Genomic DNA, 19,837 nt, shown 5'->3' on the forward strand with positions numbered 1-19,837 from the left:
TCAGAGCTGGCCTGTTCATCTCTAAGGTCCACACAAGGAAGTGCAGATGCTAGTTTACAAAGAAAGACACAGTGCTGGAGTAACTCAGCGGGTCAGACAGTATCTCTGGAGACCATGGATAGGCGACGTTTCGGGTCAACGCCCTTCTGAACCTTCTGAATTTTGTAGTCGGCAGGGCAGTACTCTGCATGACGCCAACTTGGACAATTTTTACATTTTTATCAAGCCAATTAAACAAACCGAAGATCTCGGAGAAAACCCATGCAGATCATGGGGAGAACGTACAAACTCCATACAGACAGCACCCGTAGTTGGGATCGAACCCGGGTCTCTGGCGCTGCATTTTGCTGTAAGGCAGCAACTCTACCGCTGCTCCACCATGACTACCCTTCTTCGGACTGATTGTAGTGGTGGGAGAAAGCTGGTAGAGAGGTGGGAGCGGGACTAAGCCTGGCAAGTGATAGGTGGATACAGATGAAGAAGAGTTTTGACGTAAGATAATCCACTTGTGACATTAACTCTATTTTTCCTCTTTTCCACAGATGGGACCTAACCTGCTACTTCTAACTTCCTCTTTTTATTTCGAATTTGCTTTCATTTGCTTTTTATTTCAAATAACTGCTGGGTTCAGCATCATCCAGTTCCAGCATTGCTTTTTGCCTCTGTCTTGTTCTCATTCATCTCCTTTTATTTAAACCTTCTCGAGATAGATCAGCTGTGATATGACCTTGCAACACGATATTCTGCACTCTGGCATTTTTCTATTTGTATCTGTTGTCCGATGGCAGGAATGTCATATGAAAAGGGATTGAACAGATTAGGCATCAATTATCTCATGCTAAGGAGGATGAGAGGATGACCTCATTCAAATGGACAAAGTTAGTTTAATTCACAGATGCAGCACGGAAACAGGCCTTTCGGCCTACCAATTCTGTGCCGACCAGCGATCCCTGCAGACTAACATGATCATACACACACCAAGGACAATTTACAATTTTACCAAGCCAATTAGCCAACAAACGTACGTTTTTAGAGTGTGGTTGGAAACCAGAGCACCTGGAGAAAACATACAAACTCCATAGTGGCAGCACCCGTAGTCAGGATCGAACCCGGGTGACTGGCGCTGTAAGGCAGCAACTCTACTGCTGCGCCACAGTGCCACGTTAAAATCAAATGTGATTTAAGTTTTAAGGAAGAGGAGAGAACAGGGAATATCCGTGCTAAATTGGAGAACCAAGCTAGGCCGCATGACACAATGTGTTGGCTGGGGGGGAGTGGTGAGAGAATAATCTCAGCTGATGGATGTGGAGGAGGTGTGAATACAGGGAGACGAATGAATTCAGAAGGCAGAGAGAAAATGATGGATTGGTACGAACTAAAATATTGCATTTTTGCTGAAAATCTGAATTAAAAGATAAGTGGAAATACAGATAGCAATCATGGAGAGAGAACACTGAGTCAATGTTTCAGGTCGATGAGCCCTCATTAGAACTGGGGAAATTATGGATGTCAAGTTGCAAAGATTGGCTAGAGAGGAGGAGTGAACACCTTTCTCTGCATCATAAAACTTATTTATCTCTAATTCTTCCCAATCCCAAAGAAAGTCATTAGCCTGTAGCATTTACTTATTTTCTCTCTCTCCACAGATGCTGCCTGACCTGCTAGGTATTTCTCTGTTTTAATCTCTGTGAAGCATTTGAGGCATATTTCTGCATCTGAACATGGAGTTTTTAAAAGCTAAAAACGTGTCCATTGAAGCTGGGTCTGTTTTCGGTATATAAGCCTTGCGTTTTATCTGTTTCCCTTTCATTGTCTCCTTCACTGAATGTTGAAAGTCCCTCTCTCTCTGTATCTCTCTCTCTCTCTCTCTCTCTGAACAAGACTACACTTGCTCAGTAAAACACAAGGAAGTAGATTAATCAGCGTCATTTACAGTAGATTGTCAGTGACTCACTGAGGTCTGCCTTTACCGTGTTTGTTTTAAGTGTGTGATTTTACTATTGTGCTAACCTGCAGCAAGATGAAGGCTCTTTTGATCTTTGCTGTGCAAACTGTTTGTTGGCACCCTTACATCAACCCGAATGTTACTGACTGATGTTAACCCTGCTGCCGTTGTTCACTGCCCTCACTCTCAATGCAGGGGCTTATGAATTGAACATGCTGCAGGCTTTAGCCCTTAACACAAACTGGCATTTCCTTGTATAATGTGGAAGGAGTGCCTTAATGCAGAGGGAGTACCATGCCTTTTGGTGCCTGTACTTGGTGGAGGTACCATGTGTTTGTTAAACTGAGGACCCATTCACCTTCTTCAGTAGATGTACCACTGGAACAAAAGTACCCTATTTCTCCTTTGCGACCTGACCAATAATTGTCCACAACAACATAACTGAAACAGATGATCTAATTGTGTGGGAAGAAACTGCAGATGCTGGTTTAAACTGAAGATAGACACAAAAAGCTGGTGTAACTCAGCTGGACGGGCAGCATCTCTGGATCCTACACAGTCTATCTAACATAGGCAGACTTTCCCCAATGGGAAACTTAGACTAGCACCAGACTGTGGACTCATGTAGGGTGCATTTACCCTGTTGCTTTTATCAATCATTCATTATTTAGCCGAGTCCATCACACAGACCATACTCCCTACCATTCACACCGACTCGGAAAAGCAGCCAACATAATCAAAGACTTGTCCCGCCCATTCATTGCTGCTTCTACCCACTGCCATCGAGCAGAAGATACCGAAGCTTGAAGGCATGCACCACCAGACTCAGGAATAGCATCTTCACCTATGTTATCAGCCTCTGTACAGTCCTTCTGTAAGCAAGGGTGCTGTCTGATTGACCTCTGCACCGTTGTGAACATTGGACTTTGTCTCTGGATTTGGTGTGCCGCAACTATATTCTGCACTCTCTGTCTTTCCTATTGCTCTATCTTTTCTTTGTTTAGTTTAGAGATACAGGCCCTTCGGCCCTTGTCCGGCAACATCACAATCTGGTTTGGGAAGGGCTCTGCCCAGGACAGGAAGGCTCTGCAGAGAGTAGTGCATTCGGCCAAACGCACCATGGGAACAACACTCACCCCCCCCCCCCCCCCCCCCCCCCCTTGCAGGACCTATACACCAGGAGGTTCCAGAGCCAGCAACATAATGAGGAACCCCTACCACCCCAGCAACGGACTGTTTCAACTGCTACGGTCAGGCAAACGCCTCCGCTATCACGCTGTGAAAACAGAGAGGATGAGACGGAGTTTCTTCCCACAGGCCATCAGGACTGTAAACTCTTATCTCATCAGGGACTAATTTACTAATTCACTGTTGTGTTGTGTCTTTTTTAATTTTTTCTTTCTAAAATGTAAATACTGGTTCATTTCTATTCTGTGCTGTTCTGTTGTTTTTGCACAATCCGCAGGCATTGCCACTTTCATTTCACTGCACATCTTGTATGTGTATGTGACAAATAAACTTGACTTGACTTGACTCAAGTCCGCGCTGACCAGCGACCCCCGTACATATATAACACTATTCTATACACTAGGGACAATTCACAATTTTTACAAAAGCCAATTAACCTACAAACCTATATATTTTTGGAATGTGGGAGGAAACCAGAGCACCCGGGGAAAACCCATGCTGTCACAGGGGGAACGTGCAAACTCTGTACAGACAGTACCTGTAATCAGGATTCTATCCGGGTCTCTGGTGCTGTCAGGCAGCAACTCTACCTCTGCGACCAATGTATCTATTGTACTTCAATTTAGCTTGACTGTATTTATGTATAATATCTGATTTCATTGGATAGCGTGCAAGACAAAGCTTTACACTGGATCTCTGTACAGTTGGCAATAATAAAACTAAACTAAAAAAATAATTAAATGCATTGATACAAGCTTAGTCTTCTGTGGGGTAAGTGTTTCTTATTGATTTTAGTGAGCCTGCCAAAGGTGTAATTAATGTGCATGCAGGAACTGCTGATGCTGGTTTGCACCGAAGATGGACACAACAAAGCTGGTCAGACAGCATCTCTGGATAGAAGAAATGGGTGACGTTTTGGGTCGAGATCCTTCTTCTGACGGGAGACTTCAGAAGGGCTGAGTCTGAAGAAGGGTCTCGACCCGAAACGTCACCCATTCCGTCCATCCAGAGATGCTGTCTGTCCCGCTGAGTTACTCCAGCATTTTGTGTCAAATTGACATTTGCAGACTCACTGAATGGGAAGCCTAAAATCTCCAAACTGTGGACTGGTACAGGATGGGTTTTTAACAGTCTTTCTCTTCTGATCTTAGGGCCCATCCTCTGCTTCCGTTTCCAAGAGAGCTTCCCTCAGAGTACGCACCGTAAGGCCAGGGTTGGATGCCATGGATCTGTGCGAGGAGGAGGAGCACGACACTGACGATGAAGTGTTCAACCACGACCTGACGGCGCCCGACAGTGGGTACAGCGAGGCTAGCGGGAACTATCCGCCCACCTGGAGCGCTGCCCGGCCACGCCTCTTCCACCAATCACACCCCTGCGGACCAACGTACAGCCAGGCGGAGCAGTGTGACAGGGGCACTCAGACCTCCAGCTCCACCCCCCCACCTCTCCAGCCGCAGCCCGCCAGTCCCATCTTACCCAGCGCAGTGGGAAGTGAGCCACAGAGACTGTTCTATGGTAATCAACTTTAGCCATTTGATTTGCTCTCCATGAACAATTGTTTAGTATCGACAAACATTATTTTGTTCTCTAACAATACATTTGCATCCTTCAACTTTAAGATTGCTGTCTATTCGACCGAGCAGTGTGATCAAATAACCCTTTCTCATTTGGGATCTGTTTTAAAATCAAATGCAAAGTAATGCAGGACACTACAAGTGCTCTATTTGTCTCTCTTGTTTCTTATACGTGGCTCACCTCTTCTCTGTCATTTCATTTTCTCTCTGTATTTAAACCCTTTCTTTCTCCACCTCTTTGCTTCCATATCTGTTGTGCTGCTGTGAGTAAGAATTTACATTTTTCAGTTTCAGAACATATACTAAAATTCTCTTGACTCATAAGGTCAGTAGGTCATAGGTTATGGTAGAATTAGGCCATTTGGCCCATCAAGTCTACCCCGCCATTCAATCATGGCTGATCTATCTCTCCTCCCTAACCCCATTCTCATGCCTTCTCCCCGTAACCACTGACACCTGTACTAATCAAGAATGTATCTATGCCTTAAATATATCCACTGACTTTGCCTCCACAACCTTCTGTGGCAAAGAATTCCACAGATTCACCACCCTCTTTCTAAAGAAATTCTTCCTCATTTCCTTCCTAAAAGGAAGGTCCTTTAATTCTGAGACTGTGACCTCTAGCCCTAGACTTTCCCACTAGTGGAAACATCCTCTCCACATCCACTCTATCCAAGCCTTTCACTATTCTGTACGTTTCAATGAGGTCCCCCCTCATTCTTCTAAACTCCAGCGAATACAGGGCCAGTGCCGACAAACGCTCTTGTTGAATGGGCTGCCAGAGGAGGTAGTTGAGGCAGGTACTATAACAAATTTTAAAAGCAATTTGGACAGGTACATGGATAAGGAAAGCTCTAGGCCAAATGCGGGCTGTAGGGACGTGTAGATGCGGCACCTTGGTCGGCATGGGCAAGCTGGGCTGAAGGGCCCGATTCCTTGCTCTATGACTCCATGACTCTAAAAACTAGTACTATAGCACCTCAACCCCCACCTCAAAGTTTCTGAAAGGATTGCTTTTGCTGGTGAAAAATCGATACTGGCCTGCAGCACACCACACGGTGTTACTGTGTCAGTCACCTCTTTCTACACAGCTTCATACATTTCGTTTAGTTTAGAGATACAGTGTGGAAACAGGCCCTTCGGCCCACTGAGTCCGTACCGACCAGCGATCCCCGCACATTAACACTATCCTACACACACTAGGGACAATTTACACTTATACCAAGCCAATTAACCTACAGACCTGTACTTCTATGAAGCGTGGGAAGAAAACGAAGATCTCGGAGAAAACCCATGCGGTCACAGGGAGAAGATACAAACTCCGTACAGACAGCATTTTTCAAACTTCAGGTAGCCGCGGCATTCCTTTTCTCTATCCCTCCCCACCCAGGTCACACTTGCTTCTCGGTTTTACACAACAAACAGCTAACAATGTTTCCTTTATCATCTTTACTATTTTGCATAAATTTCATTCATTGTTCTTTATCTCTCTACATCATCTTCTACATCTCTTGTTTCCCTTTTCCCTAACCAGTCTGAAGAAGGGTCTCAACCCGAAACGTCATCCATTCCTCCTCTCCAGAGATGCTGCCTGTCCTGCTGAGTTACTACAGCTTTTTGTGTCTATCTTCATCTACGATATGAGATGGACATTGGGTTAAATTGTTGCTGTGCATAAACTATGTAAGAGCATCAAGACATGCCTTTGTTACTTCTGCACACGACTTACAATCAATTAATGAAAAGTCCAAGCAATTGGAAGGGGAAGAAACAGAATTGTCTATACATTCACTGTCTGAGGCCTGGGAGGGGAAGTCATCCACACAGAATAAGCACCCTGCTTGACAACGAGGTGTAAGGAACCTCGGGTGGTGGCCCTCAGAATTTGTTGCTTTGAGGTGCAGTGAAAGGAGCTGACGTGCCAAGAGAATCCAATGTGGTCTGGCCACAGATCAGCATTAGGTCATTTGCAAATTCACAGTGGCTGAGGCCTGTTTCTGGTCAGGCTTTGACAATCAACTGTGGTGCATCTTGTAGATGTTACACACTGCAGCCGCAGTGCATGCATGGTGGGAGGATTGAGTGTTTAGGGTGGTTAATATGGTGTTAGTCAATGAGTTGTCTTTGTGTTGGAGAGTGTCAAACTTGGTAAGTTTTGTCAGAGTGCATTCATCCAGACAACTGGAAAGTATTCCATAACCCTTCTGACTTATCCCTTGCGCATGGTGGAAATTGGGTATTTTTAAAGCAGAGACTGTTAGTTTCCTGAATAGTAAGGGAGTCAGAGGTTACGGGAAGAAGGCAGGAGAATGGGGTAGGGAAGGAAAAATAGATCATCCACGATTGAATGGCGGAGTAGACCCGATGGGCCGAATGGCCCAATTCTGTATGCCTTATGGTTTTCTGGAAAGATTTAGGGGTGTCGGGTCATGAATCATTGACAGTAGGACACCTAGCCTCTAACCTGCTCTGATGATGTCTATGTAGGATCTCTCAGATCATGTAAATATAACTGCTTCATTTTCAACAAATCCAAAACCCCAAATTTGCTTGCAAAGTACTCCTAAATACAGAGCACAACTGCTTGTATCCCAGAGGCGCAAGAGACTGTAGATGCTGGAACCTGAACCAAACTAACTGCTGGAGGAACTCAGCGGGTTCATGTGATAGGGCAGAGTTAGGCCATTCGACCCATCAAGTCTACTCCATCATTCAATCATTGCTGATCTATCTTTCCCTATCTTAACCCCATTCTCCTGCCTTCTCCCCATAAACCTGATATCCACAGGCAGCATCAGTGGAGGGTGAGGAACGATCGTCGTTTTGGGTGGATAAACCTCACCAACCCTGATGCAGCATCTCGACCCGAAACATCAACCATCCTTCTGCCTCCACAGATGCTGCCTGACCCGCTGAGTTCCTCCAGCACGTTACTTTCTGCTGCCTAAACCAAGGCCTCTCCTGCTCACACAAATGGTGATTGCGTTGAACTTGGAGCAGATCAGTGTGGAGGTGGGAGGGTGGTTAAAGTGAGTGTCTGACTCAATTGGAGAGATGCCCAGACAATTTTAAGATTACACTCAAAGTGTTGGTGGACTTGGTGAGCTCGTGGTTGATGGGTGAGTGGGAGAGACAAGATGGGAAGGTGAACGATAGATTACTCTAAGCTGAGAGGGGAGACAATGGTGATGGGCAGGCAGGGATGCAAAATAACATTGAACAAGAGAAAACAAAGACCGAGGTGTAGGGAGATGGTTGAAGGCCTCGGAATGAAATAATCATTTTCATTTCCAGCTTACTTTTATTGTTCTTTTATCATATTCAAGAGAGATTTAGATTTAGCTCTTCGAGCTAACGGAATCAAGGGACATGGGGAGAAAGCAGGAACGGGATAGTGATTTTGGATGATCAGCCTTGATCATATTGAATGGCGGTGCTGCCTCGAAGGGCCGAATGGCCTACTCCAGCACCTATTTTCTTTGTTTCTATGTTTCTAATGTTGGATTAGTTACATCTTGTTGGAGCAGTCCAAAACCAGCCATCTCTCACAGGTCAGCAGATACACTCGAGACTGAGGGTGGTTGGATCTTGTTGAGCAAGGGATCTAGAACTGGATGAGATGCAGCTGAAGCCTAATCTAATTGAATGCTAGACTTGGCTTCCACACTGACTTGGCCTGCTTTGTCTTCCTATATCTTTATCTTCTTTAAGAAGCTGTGGTTCGGCAGGAGCAGTTAATTTATTCCCAGGGACATTTCAGTTCCACTCCTGCCACACAATGAATGCATGAACTCGCCCACTAGGCCAGGCCAAGAAGACAGCAAGCAGCAGGTTAATTTACTTACAATGACTGTGAAGCCATTTGGATGCAATCGGATACAAGTGGTGTTGCAGTAGAGAAGTTCCTGCTCGACTAAATGCATGCAGGTGTGTGTGTTAGTGTACGAGCACATCCTTGTCAGTGTGCAAGTGGGTGTGTTTCTGCGTGAGTGGACACGTGTGGGGCCAATTGTTCGCGCATGTACGTATGTGTGTGAACATGTGTTCAGTTTAGTTTAGTTTAGAGATACAGTATGGAAACACACCGAGTCCACATCTACCATCAATCACCCGTTCACACTAGTGCCATGTTCTCCCACTTTACTCATCCACTCCTTACACATTAGGGGCATATTACAGAAGCTAATTATCTTACAAACTTACATGTCTTTGGGGTGTTGGTGGAAACCAGAGCACCCAGAGAAAACTCGCGTGGTGACTGGGAGAATGTGCAAACTCCACACAGACAGCACCGGAGGTCAGGATCGTAACCGGGGTCCCTGGCGCTGGGAGGTAGCAGCTTTACCCGCTGCGCCACTGTGCTGCCCTCAACCCTGTTTGTGCATGCATGTGCATTTGTGTGTGTGCGTGCAATGCAGGAATATATGTGTGTGTGTGTGTGCCTGCATGCATGTATTTATCCCAGGTAAAGGCAGCCATCCCCAGCAGTCGTCCGCAGCCCTTGCACCCGTGCACCTACAACCACCTTTGTACTACTTCAGCAATTGAAGGAGGGCTGGTTGGATGAAGTACTGAGACTGCCAATGCTGGTGGAATAGACCTCCAGCCTGATGCCTGTGACCAGTAGCAGAAGTTAGACAGATGAAAAGCCTTTTAACATCAGGTGGTCAGCAGATGAGTTTGATCTTTGAACTTAGCTGAATGGCTGCTGTCTGAGATTCTGCACAGACGTTTATCACCAGGGCAGCTCAGGCTGCAGCTGGTAGATCTGCTGCCTCACAGCGCCAGATATCCGAGTTCCATCCTGACCTTGAGTACTGTCCGCATGGAGTTTGTACATTCTCCCTGTGATCGCGTGGGATTCCTCCGGGTGCTACAGTTTCCTCCCACGTCCGAAAGACATGCAAATCTGCAGGTTAATTGATCTGTAAATCGCCCTTAGTGTGCAGGGAGTGGATGTGAAAGTGGTGTGACACAGAATTAGTGTGAACGGGCGATCGATGGTCGGCGTGGACTCAGTGAGCCGAAGTTTGTATGCTGTAACTCCAAACTAAACTAAACCAAGATGAGGTGAAGTTCCACCATGAAGGTATTAAGTGCCAAGAATCAACTTTCATCTTGCTCCTGAGTTTTGAGTTGTTTCCCAGTTAAATTTTGCCTCTACTGAAGGGTGATTTAACTGAGCTGTTTGGACTATTTGAAGTTGCTGATAGGATAAACAGGACAATTTAATTCCCTGTGAACATGAGAACATCACCTAAGCCAGTGCCTGGTGTTGGGGTGTTGGGAATCAACAAATGCTGGTGGAAACTTGGAATGTATTCTCCCCAAAGTTGAAGTTGGACCTCAACAAACAATCTCGGAATGTGTGGGGAAGGAACTGCAGATGCTGGTTTACATCGAAGATAGACACAAAATGCTGGAGTAACTCAGCGGGACAGGCAGCATCACTGGAGAGAAGGAATGGGTGACGTTTCGGGTCGAGACCCTTCTTCAGACTGAATCTCAGAAGTTGTAATGTTAGATTTTTGCTGCATTATTGTATTGAGGAATATGGAACTCAGGTGGGTAAATGGAGCTTAGAAACTGACCAAAACAGAACGAGGCAGGTGTGGGATGTGGTCACGGAAAATTTGGATCTAAATTATGATGCCGTCATGGTGTATATCACAAAAGCACGGAAAATAGAACCAGGGAAGTGATGCTTGAACACAAGGAATATACTGTAAATACAAATAATTACAAGCACCAAACTCAACTTAGGAACTGACTGAAAACAATTTATTTCTGTCAGAGAGGAAGGAATATGCATTTCAACCTTTCCCCATCTTTAAAAATAAGTCGTTAAAGAGAAATGCGCAGCAATTCTTTCTGGAGTATTTTTTATTTTTTTTGCTTCATGCTTTATTCTGGTGCATATTGGTGTACACTGAAAACATTGGAGGCCAAACAAAACTGAAAGCATTTTCAAGGGATGAAATGCTCTTTCAACATATTGCTTGTTAGCAGTTCCAGCATAAGTGATAGGAGCAGAATTAGGCCATTCAGCCCATCAAGTCTACTCCGTCATTCAATCATGGCTGATCAATCTCTCCTTTCTAAACCCATTCTTCTGCCTTCTCCCCATAACCCCTGACACCCGTACTTATCATGAAACTATCTATCTCTGCCTTAAAAAATATCCATTGACAACCTCCACAGCCTTCTGTGGCAAAGAATTCCACAGATTCGCCACCCTCTAACTAAAGAAACTCCTTTTCATCTCCTTCCTAAAGGAACGTCCTCTAAATCTGAGGCTATGACCTCTAGTCCTAGACTCTCCAACTAGCAAGTGTGTAAAACCTTGATACCACATTCTTCTAGGATTAGTGAACACAGTTGTACTTCATTTCATTCAATATTTTGCAATGTGTGTGGTGTTGACATAGTGAGTGTTCTTTTGAACAACGGCGTGCCCTCACAACATGATGTGAATGAAGGAATCAAGTGCAATAGATCCAAATTTGACAATGGCGATGGTGCAAAGTTACGTGGCAGAATGGATTGTGAAGTGGTGGCAGAGAGGCTTCAAGGGGGAATGGACGGACTCAATGAATGAGCATGGATGTCGCAGATAGTGAATGATGTGGAAAGATCATAAGATCATGATAATGTGATCTGAGTAGAATTAGGCCATTCGGCCCATCAAGTCTACTCCGCCATTCAATCATGGCTGATCTATCTCTCCCTCCTAACCCCATTCTCCTGCCTTCTCCCCATAACCTGTGACACCTGTACTAATCAAGAATCTATCTGTCTCTGCCTTAAATATATCCACTGACTTTTCCTCCACAGCCTTCTGTGGCAAAGAATTCCACAGATTCACCACCCTCTGACTAAAGAAATTCCTTCTCTTCTCCTTCCTAAAAGAACGTCCTTTAATTGTGAGTCTATGACCTCTAGTCCTAGACTCTCCCACTAGTGGAAACATCCTCTCCACATACACTCTATCCAAGCCTTTCACTATTCTAGCTATAGTAAAAGTTGCAAGGTGGAATATTTGATGAATGACAAGACTTTGGACTTTGAAGATACAGCGTGGAAACAGGCCATTTGGCAAACCGAGTCCGTGCCGACCAGCGATCACTACACTCTAGGGACAATTTACAATTTGCACTGAAGCTAATTAACCTACAGCCCTGTACGTCTTTGGAGTTTGGGAGGAAACCGGAGCACCCGGAGAAAACCCTCGCAGTCACGGGGAGAAGGTTCATTGTGTTAACACGTTCATTGGCATTTCTCTCACTCCACATCGCATTTCATTTTAACTTGATGTTACCTTCTTGGCACGAATCGCCAACTGGGTTTAACAAGGAAGCTGCAAGTATAAACTGCACTCCATTCAGAAGCTAGGCTTTCATAAACCTCTCCCAAACTCTCATAATAAATCTGAAAAAGGGTCTTGACCCGAAATGTCACCATTCCTTCTCTCCAGAGATGCTGCCTGTCCCACTGAGTTACTCCGGCATTTTGTATCTATCTTCTTAATAGTTGGTACATTATCCTGTACAACAGGAAAGGGAATCTGGTGCTTTGTCTCTATTGCCTACCCTATGGTCTTAACATTCACAGCTTGCAAAGAGACAGTTGATCCAACACACCCTCAACTTAAGTTCACACTCCAGTTTACATCGAGCAGCCAGATATTGAGAACATCTGTCGTCCCGTCAGCAACATTGCAGATCCCATAACAGGCTTTCAGTTTCTCCTTTATCTCCTTGATATACTATTGAAATATGTCCAGCAAGTATAACTTTCACAGCTATGAAATATGATCTGATGTTTTGTCAGATTACATTCTGCTCAATAGCCACGCTGCCAAATGCACGCAGGGAATATTTACTGCAGTGGAAGCTTCAGTAAGATGTTCGTGGCTGAGGCTGCTTATGTGCTTTGGTTTGAAACATCCCTGAAAGTTTTCTGCCATTTCCCTTCTTTCCCACTCTCCCAGCTGTGTGTTTATGGGGCAATGCCTCCCAAGTGTCGTTGTCTCTGTGTCGCTTACCGGTACTTGCATGTAGAATGTAGCAATAAACATCTACTTCATCTGAACCTTTCTCCCAGGGTGGAAATGTCAAAGACTAGAGGGCATAGCTTTAAATGAGAGGGGCAAAGTTTAAAAGAGATGTGCTGGGAAAGTTATTTATACAGAAGGTGGTGGGTGACTGGGATGGTGGTAGAGGCAGATACAAGAGTAGCATTTGAGAGGCTTATGCAGGGCCTATGCAGGGAATGGAGGAATATGGATAATGTGTAGGCAGATCAAATTTGTTTATTTAGACAGTATGTTCAGCACAGCCATTGTTGGCTGAAGGGCCTGTTCCTGTGATGTACTGTTCTATATAGTTCCATGGGAAATATTTGATGATATTGTAAAGATCACCCTTTCACATTGCTGCTTGTCCGCATTTTGTCAGTAGCTACACATTGGCTGCAATGGCTACTCCGGTGAAGTAAGTTGATGAGTTGGTTCAAATTCCACCAATACTGAATTCAAAATCACTCCTTTCTCGAAGATCACGGAGATAACCAAAAATCATTGTCGTTCACGAAAACATAGTATCCTTCATACCCATGAGCACTGAAAGAGTACCTAGCTTAACTTAATTTAATTAAAATTGGTTTAATTTAATGGTGGCACAATATAAAGGGGATGAATGGCCTCCATTTCTGCTATTTATAGTCCCTTATATTGCTTTGTTTATTGTCATGTGCACCGAGGTACAGTGAAAAGCTTTAAAAAAAATTATTACATTATTATCTTATGTTGTATATAAGACAATATGTATACAATTATAATTATCACCATATTAAAGGATTGGACAGGCTAGATGCAGGAAAAATGTTCCCGATGTTGCGGGAGTCAAGAATCAGGGGTCACAGCTTAAGAATAAAGTGTAGGCCATTTAGGACTGAGGTGAGGAAAAACTTTATTTACCCAGAGAGTTGTGAATCTGTGGAATTCTCTGCCACTGTAGGCAGTGGAAGCCAATTCACTGGATGTATTCAAGAGAGAGTTAAGGGCCTGTCCCACGAGCATGCAACTCCATGCGGCAAGCGCGACCTAACGTGGTCGCTTTAGACGTACGGCCTCGCGGGGCCGGTCCCACTTCGATCTCCGGAGCCGTATGGAGTTGTGCGGAGCTGGTCCCGACATCCCGCGGGGCTCCGAAAAACTGACCGTGTTCAAAAATTCCGCGCGGCAACGGCCTGCCGGCCTGCAGTCGCCTCGACGCCGTACGCACCGGCTCGACAGGCATACACAGCGTCTCGACGCCGTACGTCACGTGCGAACTTCCCGCGGACTTCGCTCAAAATTCATGTCACTCACTCGACCTCCGCGCGGCCCCCGCTTCCGATTTGGTCGCGCTTGCCGCATGCAGGTCGCATGCTCGTGGGACAAGTCCTTTAGATATAGTTCTTGGGGCTAATGGTATTAAAGGGTATGGGGATAAGGCAGGAACGGGGTACAGATTCTGGCTGATCAGCCATGATCATATTGAATGGTGGTGCTAGCTCGAAGGGCTGAATGGCCTACTCCTGTACCTATTTTCTATGTTTCTATTATAAATCTTTTAATCATACACTTGTATTGATTATATATTTTACTATTTAGAACATTGGAAGGAAGTGAGGAAATTAAGGGATATGGGGTTAGTGCAGGAAAGTGGTGCTGAGGTGGAAGATCAAACATGATCTCATTGAATGGTGGATCAGGTTCAAGGGATGGAATCGTATACTCCTCTTTCGTTTTCTTATGTTCTTATATTTGTAGTCTTGGCAAGACGAGTTTATTGTTTAACGTGATGTTCTTAAAGAGCGAGAAGCAAGGATCACGATAAGGATATTTCTTAACCAGCTGGGAAAACCCAAGGAAACAGTCAGACTAAGTAGCCACTGAAGGAAGCCACCACTGCAACCTGGCTGTGCACCATGAGCTCACACCTCATCCTCGTGCCTGACCATCTGGGCAAACTCGTTTTACATGTAAAGCAGGCTCAATAAGGAAGTAAATTTTGCAAAAATAAAATCATGAATTTCCGCCCAAAACTGGATCCTGTCCGCTTTAGCCATGACTTGGCACAGTGGCGCAGTGGTAGAGTTGCTGCCTTACAGCGTCAGAGACCCGGGTTCGATCCTGACCAAGGGCGCTGTCTGTAGGTAGTTTATATGTTCGCCCCGTGACCTGCGTGGGGTTTCTCCGGGTGCTCCGGGTGCTCCGGTTTCCACCCACACTCCAAAGACATACAGGGTTGTGGGTTAATTGGCTATGGTAAAATTGTAAAGTGTCCCTAGTGCGTGTAGACGCATGTGTGTGTGCATGGGTGTGTGCATGTGTGTATGTGCATGCATGTGTGCATGTGCATGTGTGTGTATGCGTGTGTATGTGCATGTGTGTGTGTGTGCGTGTGTGCGTCCATGTAATTGTGTGTCTGTGTGGTGATGATGGTGAATACAGAGTGATGTAAGGAGTTTGCTTTATTTTAATGGAAGGGCCAACTCTTAACTTGAACTGGCCTGTGGTCATTTCTAATATACTCGTACATGATGAAGCAGTTGCAAGCTCGCCCTTGCTGCTGAGCCTTGGTGATGAACAGGTCTCCAGTTCTACCCCCTGGTGATTACAGTTTTGCAGCTGGCCCGTCTTTCAAATGGACCCACTGGAGGAGCATTAAGTCCACTTTCCCCGTGCCGCTCATAAAGGCGGGAGGCGGATGAAGTGGGGGGTGAGAGGAGGAACTATCACAATGTTGGCTGACGATTGCTTTACTTCCGTCCCAGGCACTGCAGGGAATCGGCTCCATTTTACAGAGGTCTATGAGGTGCCGCGGGCCAACACAGTATCTCGCTGCAATCAAACCGATCACTTACCCATGGATTTGCTACCGGAGGAGAGAGTGGAGATTCGGATTGGGCAGAAACTACGACAGATCGGGGATCAGTTCCACAGCTCCCATGTTGAAAGGGTAAGTTGCAAACTAAAGGATAGGTGTGGGGCAGTATGGGGTTAATGACTCAGGATACTACCTATCCATGTTTGACCAAGTGTAGCTGTCGTGGCTCAGTGACTATTGCAGACATTCATATCAGATGGGTCCGTGGCTAATGTTGAATGCCCTGTGGAATGTACATCATTGAGTCCTTTTGTTGCAATGGAAATTTCAACGTGGTCTTGTGCTGTTCTCATCTTTCATCGGTGCCAAAGTAATGGGACCAACAAGTAGTAACAAAGAACTCCGGATGCTGGTTTACACCAAAGATAGACACAAAGTGCTGGAGTTACTCAGTGGAGAAAAGGGATGGGTGACGTTTCAGGCTGCGACCCTTCTTCAGACTCCTTAGAGTTATAGAGTGATACAGTGTGGAAACAGGCCCTTTGGCCCAACTTACCCACACCGGCCAACATGTCCCAGCTACACTCGTAAACCCTTCACCCTTCACCCTACACCCTACTGAAGAAGGGTCCCAATCAGAAACATCACCCATCCTTTTTCTCCAGAGATGCTGAGTTACTCTAATATTTTGTGTCTATCTCATTGAGGCCAATAAGTCTCCTGTAGGGCAGGCAGCAACAAAGTACCATGTGACTAAACACATTTAAGCCCCTGTCCCACTTAGGAGACCTAAACAGCAACCTCTGGTGACCTTGCCCGCCACCCAAAAAAAAATCAAGGTCGAGGTGACCTGCAACCTCCTACCACCTCCCACGCATATGTTGAAAACCTTTCTCGACTATGAAGAAAACCAGCTTCGACTAGACCTGCGACTAAAAAATTATCGATTTTTAAAACAGCAACCTATTTTTAGTCGAGGCCGGTTTTAATCATGATGAAAAAATAGCAGCAACCTAGATGAAGCCTCGACCAAGCGGAAACCACTTTCGACCATTAGGGAGAGTGACCAAAACCTCTGGTGACCTCATGGAAACCTTGGGTGGTGGGCAAGGCCACCAGAGGTTGCTGTTTAGGTCTCCTAAGTGGGACAGGGGCTTTACACCACAAATCTGGATCAACATCAGTGGAGACGGTGCATATAACAGAGAGTGCTGGGGTGAGAGGTGTTACTGAGAGACAGTGTGAGGATGCTGGATTAACACCAGAGAAGATGCACTCAGTGACACAGGGTGGAGGGGCAGAGTATGGCAGTGTGAGGGAGATTCAAGCTCACCGCCACTTTCGCAGAGCTCTGGCATTAGTGGTACAAAGTAACTGTGAGAAAGCCACTATAATATCAGCAGAGGTGCAGCAAGTAACAGTGGGCACTGATAAGAGGCCATTGAGAGACAGTGTAAAAGACAGTCCATGAAATCATCAGATAAATAGCTGCAGACCCAGTAGACAGAAAGCTACTCAGTACCAGGGATCTGGATTAAAATCAATAAGCAATCAGTGAACAAGAACTACTGAAGGCGAGGGTTTACTGATGAAAATAGATGAACATCAGCTCGCACAAAGTCTGAACAAGGTTCTCGACCCGAAACATTACCTATTCATGTTCTCCAGAGATGCTGTTATTCCAGCACTTTGTGTCCTTTTGTGTAAACTAGTACCTGCAGTTCTTTGTTTCTGCAGCTCTCAGAAAGTTACTTCTTTCTTTCTCTCTTTCCTTCTTTCATTCCTTTTTTATCACTTTCTTTTCTTTCAGTTTAGTTTAGGGATACAGGGCGTAAACGGGCCCTTCGGCCCATCAAGTCTGCGCCGACCAGTGATCCCCATACACTAACACTACCCTACACACACTTATTTGCACTTATACCAAGTCAATTAACTTACAAACCTGCACGTCTTTGGAGTGTGGGAGGAAACCGGTGATCTTGGAGAAAACCCCAGCGGTCGCAGGGAAAACATACAAACTCCGTACAGACAGCACCCGTAGTCGGGATTGAACCCGGGTCTCCGGCGCTGCAAGTGCTGTAAGGCCGCAACTCTACCGCTGTGCCACCGTGCCGTTTTCCTTTCTTTTTTTCTTTCCTTTCCTCTTTCTTTCCTTTTCTCTTTCATCTATCTTTCCTTATTTCGTTCCTTCCGTCTTTTATATTCCCTCTCTTTCCTTTCCCTTTTTCTTCGTTTTCTTTCCTTCTCTCTCGTCCCTGACATCCCAGAGTTTGTCATCCGGAGCTGATGCATTCTCACCATCTACTCCGAGCAATGTCACGGGCAATTGTCCTTTCCAACTGCACCACTTCCTGTCAGCATATGGATGGCAGCTTCGGACAAGGGGACCATTCAGTGCTTGTATGGGAAGGGGTTCTCAATGACCAAAGGTGGGCTGGGTTGTTCCACAGGCGTTGGTGCTGGGGCATTGCATGCATTAACATTAACATTTAGTGCAATCTCAAAGCTGGTGAGGTTGCACAAAGAAAGCTATACTGACTAAAACAATAGTAAAATGCAAAACCACGTTAATAAATTTGCAGACTGGATGGCAAGTGAATTTCAGTAAGCATTAAGTGGGAGGAAGCGAATTTTGAACAGTGGAATATGGAACCCCTTGCTGCTTGGAAAATGAACCCTTTGCTTTTCCACCCACTTCGAGAAATGTGCATTTACAAACCATTAAAATTAGTCATGCAAGTTTACAGGGCCAGGAGAAATAACAGCAAAACACTGGGCTCATTTTCATGAAAACAGAAACGTTATGTTAAATGTTTTGAACCTTGCTAGGACCACACTGAGAGTACTGTGTGTGGTTACGATCCCTGTATTGTAATAAAAATTCAAAAAGTATAATATGTCAGAAGTGAGAGCTCAGAGCTATCAGGAAAGACCAAAATTACTTTATTTTTCTCTAGAATAAGGAACAACTGATTCACTCTTTAAGATGGTGAATGGTCTTAATAGAGCTGGGGTAGAGAAAATATTTATATGTTGGTAATGGGAAACAAGGCAGCACAGGGGCGCAGCTGGTAGAGCTGCTACCTCACAGCGCCAGAGACATCCTGACCTTGGGTGATGTCGGTGTAGAGTTTGCACGTTCTCCCCTGCGATTCCGTGGGTTTTCTCTGGGTTCTACGGTTTCTTCCCACATCCCAATGGCATGCGGGTTTGTAGATTAATCGGGCACTGTAAGTTGACCCGGTGTGGGTGCGAAAGTGGGATAACATCGAACTATGGTGATCGATGGTCAGAGTGGAGGTGAAGGGGAAAAGATTTAATTGGAATCTAAAGGGTAACCTTTTTCACACAAAGGGTGGTGGATGCATGGAACGAGCTGCCAGGGGAGGTAGTTGCGGCAGGGACTATTGAGATGTTTAAGAAACAATTAGACAGGTAGGTGGGTATAGGTTTAGAGGGCCAAATGCAGGCTAGTGGGACTAGTGCAGATGGGACATGTTAATCGGTGTGGGCAAGTTGGGCGGAAGGGCTTGTTTCCACGTTGTATGATTTCATGATTATGATTCTCTGGACACGATGGGCCAGAGATCCTGTTTCCATGCTGTATGTTTCAACTCAATTCAATCAACAAAGGTATGACAGTCACAAAAAAATCCAACATAGATTCTGGCGAAACACCTGTACTCGGAGAGTATTTGGACTGTGGAATTAGTCAAAGTGATAGTTATCCTGCATTAAAGTGGAAACTTAATGTACCTGAGGGGAAATAAATAAATGGACTCCTGATCTGTCAAAGTAGAATAGGGGGAGACTCATGTTGACCAGTTGGGAGGGTAGGGGCAAAGTGCAAGTTTCTGTGCCATTTAATCCACGTTACTGCTTTAGAGGACCATTCAATTGATTAGGACAGCATGGTGGCACAGCGGGAGAATTGTTGCCTTACAGCGCTTGCAGTGGCCGGAGAACCGGGTTCGATCCGGACTACGGATGCTGTCTGTACGGAGTTTGTACGTTCTCCCTGTGAGCACATGGGTTTTCTCTGAGATCTTCGGTTTCCTCCCACACTCCAAAGACGTATGGGTTTGTAGGTTAATAGGTGTAAATTGTCCCGTGTGTGTCGGATGGTGTTAATGTGCGGGGATCGCTGGTCAGTGCGGACTCGGTGGGCCGAAGGGCCTGTTTCCGCACTGTATCTCTAAACTAAACTAAACTAAAATGGAAGGTTTTGATGCTCTCTTCAGGCAGCTACATAG

The 19,837-nt window shown here is 45.4% G+C and overlaps 1 protein-coding gene across 3 annotated transcripts in view; it reads left to right on the plus strand.

The window, feature by feature from the left end:
- Positions 1 to 19,837, plus strand: part of bmf (Bcl2 modifying factor) — a 62,390-nt gene that overhangs the window by 17,979 nt on the left and 24,574 nt on the right. For all 3 annotated transcript variants that reach the window (XM_033026798.1, XM_033026799.1, XM_033026800.1), the window contains exons 2-3: positions 4,285 to 4,651; positions 15,532 to 15,716. In XM_033026798.1, coding sequence (XP_032882689.1) covers positions 4,357 to 4,651; positions 15,532 to 15,716 — 480 coding nt within the window. In that variant the 5' untranslated portion in view covers positions 4,285 to 4,356. The remainder of the gene's footprint in view (positions 1 to 4,284; positions 4,652 to 15,531; positions 15,717 to 19,837) is intronic.

The sequence above is a fragment of the Amblyraja radiata genome, chromosome 9, assembly GCF_010909765.2.
Source record: "Amblyraja radiata isolate CabotCenter1 chromosome 9, sAmbRad1.1.pri, whole genome shotgun sequence".
Taxonomy (NCBI): Eukaryota; Metazoa; Chordata; class Chondrichthyes; order Rajiformes; family Rajidae; genus Amblyraja; species Amblyraja radiata.